The following is a 14,039-nucleotide window of genomic DNA, read 5'->3' as shown; positions in this document are numbered from 1 at the left end:
GCTGGGTATGGAGTCAGGTCCAGAGTTGGAGCTGAACCAAAAGAGTGTTTAGGAGGCATTGATGACCAGAGGGCAGCTCCGCAGGCTGTAACACGACTGGAGGCCTGTGCCAATCCATGGGGCTTGAAGGCACACCAGAGGGAGCTGGTAGAGTGCCAAATATGTGGAGAGTGGCCTCTTTAAATGGCACAAGCTAGTGTGGTGTTGCCAAAAGACTTGGAAATTTAGGGGGCACCAGAATCACTACGGTATCGGCTCCTTAGTAAGGGACCGGGAGTGAGACCATCGAACACTTTGACCTCATCCTAACTTCTCAGACGGAGAGTGGCAAGGCTTGGAGGAGGCCCACTTGGAAATCTGTGTTTCTTTTTTGACTTAGACATACACAAAGTCTTGAATTGTCACAAAGACATGCTGCAAAAGTGGCCCAAGAACAGTCATGGGGGGGAGGGTGGGAGTCTCTGACCTAGGCTTCTAACAGAAAAAAGTTTTCTTTTGATGCGTGGCAATGTACAGCTTGACTTCATGATCCTGGATTGCCTTCATGTGCATCTGGCACACTCCCTGCACAAGGGAGTTGTGGCCCAACCCTAAACACTGGTATAGAGTCATAATATGGATGTTTAAATATTGATACGCCATAATATGTTTGTTTAAATATAGATGTGACACAATATCAACCTGCAAGAATATGGTCGACTAGAATATCGGCATGCGGGTAAGAAATATCATTTTTGTTAATATCGAAGTTAGTAATATCGTTAGTCAAAATATTGTTAATATCGACATTTATTTTAGTGTTCTGTATTTTAGTATATGTGTTAAAAATATAGTTTATTTTTCTAAAGCATGTTTGAAATTTTTAGAATGAATTTTATGTTAAGCAATTTTTTGCGTATTTTAGTTCTGTAGCGGGTTGTGGGTTTAGAGGGTGGGAAGTAATTTAATTATAATATATTTATACAAAAGTTATTAGTTTTATAAAAATGAAATACTGCGTTTTAGCTCCGTAGCGGGTGTGGGTTTATAGGGGAATAGGGTGGGAAGTAATTTAATTATAATTAATTAATAATTTTAATTAACTAATATTTTTGTATTTAATATTTTATATTGTTAATTGTGTTAAATAATGTATTATTAATTGGTTATTAATAATGAATTGGTAAATATGTAAATTGTGTCATTTTTTAAGAGCAGGTTGTGGGTTTTTACTGGAGTATGTGGGAAGTAATTTAAATGTAATTAATAATTGTATTAATTAATATTTATAGATTTATATTGTTAATTGTGGTAATTAATGTATTATTAGTTATTGATTGGCTATTAATTATTACTTGGTAAATATGTTAATGGTGTCATTTTTTTAGGAGCGGGTAGTGGGTTTATAAGGGAGTAGGGTGGGAAGTAATTTAATTACAATTAATTAATACATATTTAATAATTTATATTGTTAATTGTGTTAATTTGTTATGAATTAGTTATTAATGGATATCAATTATTAATTGGTAAATATGTTAATTGCCTTATTGTTTTAGGAGCGGGTTGTGGGTTTATTAAGGAGTAGGGTGGGAACTAATCTAATTATAAATAATTAATAATGTTTATGAATGAATATTTGTGTATTTCATATTTTATATTGTTAATTGTGTTACATAATGTATTCATTAATTGGTTATTAATTATTCATAATTAATTGGTAATTATGTACATTGTAATTTTTTAGGATCAGGTTGTGGAGGGAGGAGTGTGGGAAGTAATTAAAATGTAATATATGTTTTATATAATACTTAGTTATTGCTATTTTATAGTCTTACTAGTGTGTAAGTAAGTAAGTTTATTATGCATAGTTAGTTAAAACCAGTGCAAAACGTTTTACAAAAAAAGTTTTAAAATATCATAAAAATGTGTTCATTATAATCATCATTAAAAAGCATACACTAAAGGACCCAGTCTGATTGTCCAGGAGCATTTATCTTAAGGCGAGGCAGCATATTCCCTGGAGTCCTGTTGACCGCCTACTTGTTGCCTAAGTCAATGATGGAAAGTTTTTATGACAGTTTTTGCTCGATCATTGCAAGGAACTTAAATTATCTGCAGTTCAGTTCCGTATTAGAAGGATTGAGGCAGGCGAGCACCGCTTGCCTTCTAGTGCGAGTCCCTAGCTGCTTGAACTGGTCCTTTAAGAGCTGTTGGCGGGCTGGCCGTAGCTCTTCACAAAGACAGGTCATGTGAAGTATGTTGCCCTTATCTATGTTGTAAAACGGACTAAGTTCGTGGCCGTTGCTCCTGAGCCATGGTGGAAGATGCTCTCTACTAGGCAAAACCCCTAGTCTATGTTTCAAGAACTTCAGTTTTGTGGCCTTTGGATAACCCTGACTGAAGTTTGATTGTGGTGTTTAATGTCATCCATGCATGGTTCTTTTGGCGAATGTGGCCTTATCCTCTAGTCTTAATAGTGTGAAATAATTTAATTTTGGTGGTGTCATTTATAGGGGGATTTGGTGGGAGGTAAATTATTTTTTTATTACTTAAGTATTTGTTAATTAATGTTTATTATTTTGCTGGAGTGGGAATAGTAAATTATTTTACTCTGCTACCCAACACTTTCCCTATTGTTGCAATTGTTGGAGTGGGAATAGTAATTTTATCCCCTACGCTGTCCAACACTTTCCCTACTGTTGCACTCCGTGGAGTGGGAAAAGTAAATTATTACCCTCCACTATCAAACAATTTCACTACTGTTGCACTCCCTGGAGTGGGAATAGTAAATTATTCCCCTCTGCTAGCAAACACTTTTGTATAGTTGCACTTGCTGTAGTGGGAATAGTAATTGTATCCCCTACGCTATCCAACACTTTCCCTACTGTTGCACTCTGTGGAGTGGGAATAGTAAACTGTTCCCCTCCGCTATCTAACACTTTACCTACTGTTGTACTTGCAGGACTGGGAATAGTAAATTATTCCCCTCCGCTATATAACACTTTTCCTACTGTTGCACTCCATGGAGTGGGAATAGTAAATTATTCCACTCCGCTATCCAACACTTTCCCTACTGTTGCACGCACTTGCTGGAGTGGGAATAGTAACTTTATTCCCTCCGCTTTCCAACACTTTCCCTACTTTTTCATTCCCTGGAGTGGGAATAGTATTTTTATCCTCTAAGCTATTCAACATTTTCCCTACTGTTTTACATAATGTAATGTAAAATGCTTTTTTTAAACTTAAATAAGTATATATATATATATATATATATATATATATATATATATATATATATATATATATATATATATATATATATATATATATATATACACACATAAAAAACCATAGGTTTCAGGCCTTATATAGTTAGGAATTCGCATTTAAAAAACCATTGAAATTGCTCCTATTTAGTTAGTTGTACTAACTATATTACGCGCACCCGCAATCCACTGCTGATGATGGTCCGTGACATCACTGATGACATCATCCAGTGACTGTGTGTTTCTGTAAAGTTTAAATAGGTTTTACATATTGAAGAATGAGTGGATGTATAAGTGTCTGGATGAAGGATTTAGTAGGTGTGTGACTGACTGTATGAGTGAGTGATTAAATGTGTCTTACTAAATGCATGGGTTAGTGACTAAACTGTCTGAATGTGTGCATCTGTATGTCTATTGTTGTGTAAGCTGCTGCATGTGCTGATCAGTAGCTATATGAGTGGCTATATGGGTTATTGATTGGTTGCCCAAGTATTTGAATGGGAGACTGAGTGTGTGTGTGGGGGTGGCTGGGAGGTGTGTGACTGGGCATAGATGTGTGAGCAGTTGATTCACTAGGTGTATGAGTTCAAGAGTGCATGTGGAAACAGCTATATGGGCGGTTGACTGTGTGCATGGGTGTGTTGGTGAGTGAATGGATATCTCAGTGCTACATGTCCAAGTAAGTACATATGTAAAAATACAGTGCATGTGAGAGTTGGCATATATAAATGACTATACATGAGAGCCAGTGAATGTGCGAGTGGCTGTATGGATCATTGTGTACTTGTATCAATGATTGTATAAGAGAGTAAGTATGTGTTAGTATATGTTTGAATAAGTAGGGTGTTGTGTGTATAACTGTACAGTTGAGGAAATGGAAGTATGATTGATTCTTTGCATGACTGACTAGGTGTGTGAGTAACTCCATGGATGAGTGGCAGTGTTTGAGTGTCTGTATGGGTGTATGAGTGCATATGATAGTGTTGTATTGATGAGTGACTGTATGTATGAGTGATTCTATGGGTGAATGAGTGAATGTGTGTGTAGACCTAGGAATCAGTGAGTGCGTATGTAGTAACTGGTTTTGGTGTGTCAATGGTTTCAAGAATGGTAGTCTGTATTTAACACTGGGTGTATCAAAGGTTATATTAGAGTGTGAGGAGGTGCATCGTATTATCACATGAATGATATCATCAGTGATGTCAAATGAGATGTCATCAGTGATGTCACTGACCATGTCATGAATGATGTAATATGTGACATCATCAGCAGTGGATTGCGGGTGCGCGAAATATAGTTAGTACAACTAACTATATAGGAGCAATATCAATGGTTTTTTAAATGCTAATTCCTAACCATATAAGGCCTGAAACCTATGGTTTTTTAAGTGAATTTGCAAGGTTTTTAAAATGCTAATTCCTAACTATAATACTATATAAGGCCTGAAACCTATGGTTTTTTTAAGTGAATTTGCAAGGTTTTTTAAATACTAATTCCTAACTATATAAGGCCTGAAACCTATGGTTTTTTCAGTGAATTTGCAAGTTTTTTTCTAATGCTAATTCTATTAGCTGATAACGTTTATATGTGTTATTATCCTTCTGGGACCACCTGAGCAGCCATCTTGTTTCTCAGGAGAAGTGAGGCAAAAGAGAGCACAAAACAAGAGTGGAAAACGCGAAAAGGGGGCAGGGTGAGACCCCCTGACCCCTAGCCCTTCTCAGGGGGTCCCAGAAGGACCGGCAAGTGCAAAAAAAAAGTATTCTTTTTTTTTTAAATCGCGGGGTACGCGCACGGTACGCGTACCTTACGGTGTGCGTACCCCTCGATTTTTTTTTATTTTTTCCTTGGGGTTCCTTCTGGGACCCCCTGAGAAGGGCTAGAGGGTTGGGGGTCTCTACCCTGCCCCCTTTTCGCGTTTTCCTGAAAACAAGATGCTGGCCAACACTTCCTGGTTTGGACAGTTTGGAATGTTGACAGTCGACTGCCAGCCAATCAGAAACTCGCTCTCGCACGCAAGGGTACGCGCACGTACGCGTAAGGTGCGCGTACGGTGAGCGCATATAGATATATAATTTGCTCAAATTCCATTTTCTCAACAACTACTGGAGGGATTTTCACCAAATATAGAAAAGGCACTACTGCATACCTGTCCCTACCATTTTGCCAAGTTTGGTGTAATTCCGTTCAGCCGTTCGGGCTGTAGCCGTGTCTAAAGGTCCCATAGAAAATGCCATTTGACAATTTCAAATTCAACTTTCTCAAGAACTACTGGAGGGACTTACACCAAACATACAAAAGGCACTGCTGCATACCAGTCCCTACCATTTTGCCAAATCTGGTGTAATTCCGTTCAGCCGTTCGAGCTGTAGCCTTGTCAGAATGTCCCTATGGAAATTAACATGGGGAAAACACGTTTTGGGACCCCCCTTTTTTTAATCGGCCCCCGCTTGACGAATCCCCCCGAAACTTTCAGGGAGGGAGCGGAGCGCAGCGAGGCAAATTTAGGGAAAATTACAGGCAGATCCCTCAATCGACGCCAAAGTTATTCCCAATAGAATGTTTGGAATTTCCTATGGTAACTAGGTCCTAACTATATATACCTACTGGCGACCGCCAGTAGGTAATATATATATATATTTATGTTACAGGTTTATGCGTATATATATATATATATATATATATATATATATATATATATATATATATATATATATATATATATATATATTTAAATTAGGTTTCTAACATTTTATAATGTAATAAAATAATTAATCAATATTATTAAGTAAATATATATAATAATTTTTATATATGTATGTTTAATTGTTTTTTATATTACATTTACTTTTTATAGTTTTTAAAACATTTAAATCATTTTACGTTTTTATTATTTATATTATTTTTAAGACATTTGAAAGAAAAAGGTGACTTTGGACAACTATATTTCGTTTCCGATATTTTTGTACTTATCTTTGTAGAGATAGGATGTTGATATTCTTGACATCGATATTCTGTACACGAAATTTGTGTACCTCGATATTCCTGTCGTCAATATTCTGTCAGTGATTCCCCAAACACCTGAGAGACACCTCATGGCAATCCATCACAGACATTTGGTTGAAATAACCCCTACAAGGCTTAAATCCTGTAGTTTAAGGAGGGGAGAAAAAAGCTTATCAACGGAGTCAAAAACAAATAGGAGCTAGCTCTGCATCCAAGTACAAAGGTGCAGATTGAAAGGAAATGACATCAGTGAGATTGGGTGGTGTCTATAGGCGGCTCCAACCGTCATTTCCAGGAGTGGAGCAGACAAAAAAGTTCATTTTCTTTGGTAATGCTCCTACTGGTAGATATAATAGTAGATTCCTCAGCTTTTGAATACTTCCCCAGGCGTCAGACCAGATTCTGAAACATTTCAGCAGTATCTGCATGCCACCAGGTGATCTATGTGGATCTGCTCTGATGCTGTTCCACTTCAGAAATTATGTGTGGAGCCAATATAGGTACCACTCCAACACACGGACGTCAGTTGCTTTCAAGGCTGTCCTCACCACAGAGAGGACCAGCAGCTAATTGACTTTGACCAGTGCGCAGATTCCTAGATGCAGATTCCTAGACTTGGGATCTTTTGAAATGAATAGAGCCCAATTCACAGGACGGGGTATGGGAGGGTTGTGTTGCTAGATATAGTCTCCACCACGAAGAGCATTACGTAGGTAAGTAACTTGTTCTTCTGATAGAGACTTTTAACCTCACATTCTTCACCTTTTGAGTAGATACCAAAGCAATACCTATGCATAGGGTGATCTGTGAATTGGCTCAAACCAAAATATTCTGTAGGACAAAGGGGGTGAAAAGCCCTTCTTGGTGAACCTGGCTGTCCAGACAGTAGTCTAAGGACACCACACAAACAATGAAAAAGCATGTCTGCCAAAGTCAACTGTGTGGGAAAACAATCGTTACCTTATTCTCCAAAGGTCATCAAAGAGGCCTTGCTCCAGCTGTGGCAGCAATAGGGCGATGGCTGTTTCTGCATACATGGAAATAATTCGCTGTCCAGCGCGGAGGGCAGTGTCCCGTACAAACTCGTTCTCATCAGCCAGCGCCTAGACAAAACCCAAATGAAGTAAATCAACGCAAAGCAAATTCCATAGGTCCAATCTGGAGAGAGAAACAACTTAATATGCATTTTCCATTAGCACTCTCACCCCCCCTGAACACAAGTGCTTAAAAGGTAAACATTTTCAATGCAAAAGCTATCTGCAAAAAGATTTAACCAGTTGAATCTGTCAAACAATGGAAATGAAACCTAGTGAAAATTAACAAGTCTGAAAACCTCATAGCTCATCTGGTCTATAACATTAGTATTTATTGTAAATAAGGACTGAGCAGTTCATATGTGCAAGAATAACTTTAAGTGAATGAACAAGGTACAATCACACTTTCACCAACACATTTGGCTCCCGAAACCAATCTGGCATTTTTTAGCAATAGATCCAAGTCTGCAAAAATGTAATTGGAGCCTGTGAGAAATTAATTGACAGATGATAAATTAGTTTAATGCAGTGATTCCCATGCAACACTGATAACTGACAACCTAATATCAGCAGGCTGCAACTGGACTTGGAGAGTTATTCAACAAGATATTTAGGAGTTGAATGGGACAGAAACAATCAAAAGGTTTGTATCAGGAAACCATAACTGATTTCGTGTGAGGTTAGTCATGGAAACGAAAAAATAGTGGAGATGAAATATATATTAATTTCAGAAATGGTTTTGTACCTTTAGAATACATGGGATGATGGGTCCCACATACGGTGTGAACCTTTCTCCAAATGTGATGGGCAGGTAGATGAACATCATGATGTACCCATCTCTGACATGAGAGGCAATGTCTACTTTACTGGCAGTTGCTACAATCTCAGGCATAAGCTTTTCCAGTTTTTCCACTCCCAGGCCAGCCATTACTTCTGCCAAGCCTGAAAATGAAAAGCAAATCATTTAAAAAAGTGACTACAAGAATAGCAGAACATCACAATTGCATAAACTGTAAAGAAGGCCCCACACCCTGTATTCTCAATTCCTTCACCAAGCCACCCCATCATGCATAGAATGAATACACCACTCTACCCCAGTGAGGACACAACTTGTCCTGTAAGGAGGCTGAAAGCTTGCTGAAATTCACAAACAAGCCTAACCTTAAAATAAATGTTTTTTTCTGATTCTTGTTCCCTAAAACAGATCCTGAAGCCTTGTTTTTATCGAGTAATACTAAATAACTACCACATATAAAGTCTCCATTCAGCCAGTCAATACCTGTGGGATAATTCTAAAAAGATTTAAGCCATATGTTCTAGATAAATATTAAATTTAACACTATTTAAAAAAAAGTCTGTAAACATGTCAGTTGGGAGTTAACATGGAAAAGGAAGGACACCTTGGAGAAACACGAAAGTCATGCAGATGGAAGTGGCAGAAAAACTTAGGAGATATGGAAAGAATCTACCATAATCCTAACACATTTTTGATAGATGTGTAGTGGACTATAAGTGGTTACTAATTGAGCCATGCTGGGTATTTTTGATTAATTCCCCTGCATGCTTTGTAAAGCTTTGCCGCACGGTACTTGTATCTATCCTGGACAGCGCTGTTTTCCCCAATGAGATTTACATTTAGATAATCTTGTTTTTCTGACTGAGACAGAGCTGGGCTCATATGTCAAGGCAGAACCCAAATTTCCCACCTCTTTGAAAGCGGGAACTACTGTCTCCTCTAACAAGGTATGAGAAGTCAATAGTAGGAGAAGCATAATCATAGTGCACAAGCTTTTAAACTGTACCCTCTTGACACACGCTAGACTGCTCCCTCCAATAAGGTCTGTGCAGTCTCCCATATCAGAGTTCCATTACTTTCATGATATTTGGGACAGTCTTGAAGACTTTATATGATTAGTTATAAATGTTCCTAGATATGTGAATGGTGGAGCCCTTTGAACACTGTGTGTGTGATTTTCAAGATGTTGGTGACCTGTGTAGGAGGCTGGCAACATCCACCTTAAACAATGTAGCCCATGCGTACACATTCCCATATTCCCCTCCCCAACACCAGCAGACTGTGGGTGGATGGTAACCATAAAAATTTTAATGTAGCTGATGCGAGAGTGAACCCCATTCCATCACATTTTCTTTAGTGGATTGCTCCCTGTTTTGAGTCATACCATGTTTCGTTGGAACCAGCCAAAAATATACTTAGGAGGGGCAGCAGGGAGGTATGACCTGGACAACAGAAGTTCAAACCTGTGTCATCCCTTTCCCAGGAATGGAAGGGCCTCTGGAAAGTACCTCTGCAACAGCAAAAGGAATAGAAGACGACTGAAAAAAAGCTGAATATCGTGAACTGAAACTCTCACTATGGACTGGGACTAAGCCCAGTATAAATCTGCAGGATACCTTACTGCTTGCCTGTGGGGAAAAGGAGACCTATTTGCCTGAAGGAAGGAGCTGGACTGTGCCTACCAGGAGGAGTGACTTCAACACAAAGGAATTGCGAGAATCCGCCGATTGGAAGTAGCCGCTTAGAGGGCATCTTAATTGACTAAGACTGCTAAAAGCCACAAGGGCAACCAAAACAGCTGTTTAAGAGAAGCAACACACCTCTACCCCCCCCCCCCATACCCCGGGTGATTCCAGTGATGGATTTACCAATACATGCACCCAGAGGACACCTTAGGGATGCCCCCTGAAAACCTAAGACCCTCTTAGGTGTGCTTGATCACTAGTTTCTGCCAACCTGCCCCCAAGAGTCTGTTCTGACCTTCTAGGGTGAGAGCCTTTTGCTCTCAGGGGACCCAGAACAAAACCCTGTCTGGGAAGGCTTAACACCCCCTCCCACAGGATGACCTACTCATTAGCCTCTTGTGGCCAGTAAGCTGCCTTTGGAATGCAAATCTGGCTCCACTCACCGGAAAGGAAGTCACCCCCTTTGTCCAGGACCCCCCTGGCAGGTGGACAGGTGGGTAAATTAGCTAGCACGGTAGTCGTGCCACCTCCAGGCTAGTACCACCCCTAAGGTGGACTACAGTGAGGTGGGCACGATATTTCAGAAGTAGCCATCTTTGTGATGGCATACTTGGGGTTTCTGTGACAGGGTTATGCCCACTTCCCACAGGAAGTGGTCATATAGTTGGTGTAGTGACCCCTAGGGTAAATAGCCCATTGGCTACTACTCTACACTCCCCTAACACCCTTAATTTCAGTTTTTAGGGGAGCACCTGGCACCAGAGAAGCAGATCCTGACGACCTAAGAAGAGAGAGGACACCTAAGGGCAGCAAAAGCAGAGAGGAGAGAAGACGCAGCTGACCTGGTACCAACCTGGCTGGCCTGCCTACAACCCTCATCGAGAACTGTGCCAAAGTCGACTCATTCTGCAGCTATTGACTCCAGAAACCTGGGAGGACTGGCTGCCTTAGAAAAAGACTGAAGACCTCCAGTGAACAGCAGACCTGTTCTCAAGAAACGCCAAAAGAGAAGAGGCCTCTTGGGTCGCCAAAATCCGACACACTAAGTCAGCCCTGCACACGTCACCTCTGGCCCGAGTTGCAGTGGGCCACTAGAGTCAACAAGGCCCGCCAGCCCTCCAGAGCTTGAGTCCGTGTGGCTTCACTCCTCTTGGACTCCCGGACATCTCCTGCAGCCTCTGCACGCAGGTCCCCTCAACCGCGACTGCTCCGGTAAGGAAAAAACAGACACACCTAAGGACACCTCTGCAACAGTCGCCCATGGGCCCAGGAGAATAGGACCAAAGGTGTCAACCCATCCCTGAGTATTACAAGACCTGATCCCACGTGCTGGTTCAGGATTACTGGCCTCCTGGCCAGAGCCTCCAGCCTCTTTCCGTAGTGACCAATCTCCATTGAAATAAATGGAACTATACTCACACGATTTGTGTAGTAGTCACAGTGGATTTTGTGTTACCACTTTAGTTTCTAAGGAGGTATTGTATACCTCTAATATTTTCGCCGCGTGTCTTCAGGGGAAAGTGGACACAATGGTCCCAGGCCGCTAATGGAGGTTCCTCCGCGTCTTGTACTGGCTCTGCCCCTGAAAATTAGCTAGCCAGGTAGGCGTGCCCCCTCCTGGCTAGTACCACCCCTAAGGTGGGCTACACTGAGTACCATCCCTAAGGTGGGCATCACAGAGATGAACACGATTTTTCTTAAGTAGCCATCTTGGTGATTGTGTACTTCGGAATTGTGGGACACGGTTATGTCCACTTCCCACTAAGAAGTGGTCATATAGGGGGTGCAGTGACTCCAGGTGTCAGTACCCTATTGGCTACTATCCTACACTCCCCTAACTCCCCTAAATGTAGTATATAGGGGAATTCCTGGCACCAGAGAAGCAGAACCTGATGACCTACGAAGAAGGACACGAAGAGCCACAAAAGCAGAAGACTGACGAGAGCAAGAGACCTGGTCTCAGTCCATTTGACCTGTCTGCCCTTTTCTGCCTCTGCACGCAGGTCCACTCTACTGTGATTGCTGACGGTTTGAAAAACAGACACCTAAAGTCACCCCTTCATCTGTCGTACCCTGACCATAGAGAAGAGGACCAAGTGTGTTCCTACGTTCCCAAGCACCACAGAGCCTGATCCCCCTCTGTCGGTTCCTGACAGAACCTGCAGCCTTGTTTTGCAGTGACAGATCTCAATAGAATAACATTGGGTTCCCAACGCTGTTTTGCACCCTGCTGCCCCCATGCCCCGGTTGGTGTACTGATGATGCTGCCTTCCACCTTGTCCACCACTCACCTTAACTCCTGTAGATTGGTATTGTAAGTCACTGTGCTATACTTATTTGCATTACTTGTTCTTCCACCCATAAGATAACCTTACCAAACTCAAAAATTGCAGTGTGTCCACTTTTTTAACTGAAAATATTTATCTTTAAAAACTTAGTTACCTGAACGATTTCTCTCTGATGCCTACACATATAAAGACACTTGCTTTTTTAAATAAACTGGTGTAAATCTCCTTATTGAGTCGTGTGTGTCATTTATTGATCATTGTGTGTATTTGCAGATGTCTTGCACTCCTCTCAGTTAAGCCTAAGGCTGCTTGCCCACACTACCCCATATATAGCACCTTGGGATTGCTGGATAAACCCGTCCACTTATAAGGAAACCACTGGACTCTTTACACGGTATATCAGTTTATTGATATATCACATACAGAGCCAGCTTTCTACAATCTCCCATTAGAAATGTTTTAAAAGCAGAGATTAAAGTGAAGCAGGCGGTAGAGCTCTGCCAATCTAGAAAGTATAGGAGTAATATGGAAGGGCCACATCAAAGGAAGCAGTAATTAAGACAAAACAGAGAAATAAGTATTCCGTCAAAAGCAATGAAACAAAAAGGATTCATACACAATCAGTGGGATCAAAATGAGCTAGGCTTATGGAGTGTTGTGCTTTGATTGTATTGGAAATTGGTGCACCACCTACCCCGTCCCCCATGTTTATATATAGAAAAAAAGGGCATTTGATACCGTTACCAGGAAAGCAAATACAATTTGTGTAATGAGACTAGAAAGGAATAAACGTTTCAAGTTGCCACAATCCAGCTACTCTTCATAAAACGGACATAAAACGCCCCATCAACAGTTTAAAAAGGAAGAAGCAGAAATAAATTGAAGGAAATTCCGGATGCAAACTGAAGCCTCCATTTGATTAACTGCGTTATATAATGCCAAAGACTTCACCACTTGTGCCCTTTGGCGCATTCCACAATGCCAAGCACCAACTGCTGCTGACTGGAGGTTCCACATTTCCCCCTTCAAAGTCTCACCCTGAGCAGCTCCAGATCGATCCACAGAGCTCTGTTCAGATGCCAGCGTTTCCATCAGCCAGGGCAACAAGTCATCAAAGCAGGACTCTCCCATCCCCTTCACCATTGCCCCCAAAGCCTTGGCAGACACTGTCCGCACCTGGAAGGGTCGAGAAAAGAGCAAGTAAACATAGGCAGGGAGGGAGACTGGACAACATACAATTAATGTATCCAAATGTACACCTTGTCTACTTGCAATCCACACTAACGATCAACCATGTGACTGAGGATACCAGACAAATGTACATATATTCACAGATATCCCACAACAGCGAAAAAGGTTAAAAAAAAAAGCATAAATAGGTAAATAATCTCTTACCTCTGGTACAGGGTCAAGTAAGGAAGCCTTTAGACCAGGCGTAACACTGGGCAGGTATGGAGACAGGTCCTAAAACAAGAACGAAGAGAATTAAGTGGCTCGTTTTGAAAAAGACACAATGCTACGTGACTCACACTTGAGAAATAAATCAGAATAGGCATTCAAATATAGAACATTGTAGTGTTTCATCCATACAATATAATTCCCCAAAGTGTCAGGCCCAGTCAGCTTTCTATTCAATCCACACAGCACTTATCAACTTCATTATCATTTAACAATCACAACAACTTTTCTTTTTAGAAACCAAGGAAAAACACAATGAATTGGGCTTACATACCCCCTTAACGGCTAGCATCAAAAGGTTCCTCACTTGTCAAGCTTCATGCTCACCCCAGTAAACCAATACCAGCCCAAGTGCAAAGTACTGCCACACTTCATAGCCATTACCCAAAATAACTAGGACTAAAAAATTAACAGCAAACATTTCCACTTCATCAATTAAACATTAGAATTAAACCCACATGGTAAACATTGAGCATTGCGGCTCTCCTGTTAGATGTGTGCTGCACAAATATGCCTGTATACAAATA

At 40.8% G+C, this 14,039-nt stretch overlaps 1 protein-coding gene across 2 annotated transcripts in view; it reads right to left on the bottom strand.

Annotated features, from left to right (window-relative positions):
* Positions 1 to 14,039, bottom strand: part of GCN1 (GCN1 activator of EIF2AK4) — a 746,722-nt gene that overhangs the window by 281,858 nt on the left and 450,825 nt on the right. For both annotated transcript variants that reach the window (XM_086942874.1, XM_086942875.1), the window contains exons 39-42: positions 13,450 to 13,518; positions 13,092 to 13,230; positions 8,031 to 8,227; positions 7,212 to 7,354 (exon numbers count right to left, since the gene is read on the bottom strand). In XM_086942874.1, the coding sequence (XP_086799000.1) occupies positions 7,212 to 7,354; positions 8,031 to 8,227; positions 13,092 to 13,230; positions 13,450 to 13,518 (548 nt within the window). The remainder of the gene's footprint in view (positions 1 to 7,211; positions 7,355 to 8,030; positions 8,228 to 13,091; positions 13,231 to 13,449; positions 13,519 to 14,039) is intronic.

This window comes from Lissotriton vulgaris, chromosome 11, assembly GCF_964263255.1.
Source record: "Lissotriton vulgaris chromosome 11, aLisVul1.2, whole genome shotgun sequence".
Taxonomy (NCBI): Eukaryota; Metazoa; Chordata; class Amphibia; order Caudata; family Salamandridae; genus Lissotriton; species Lissotriton vulgaris.
Note: the sequence above shows the minus strand (reverse complement) of the source record. Positions and strands in the feature narration are given on the sequence as shown.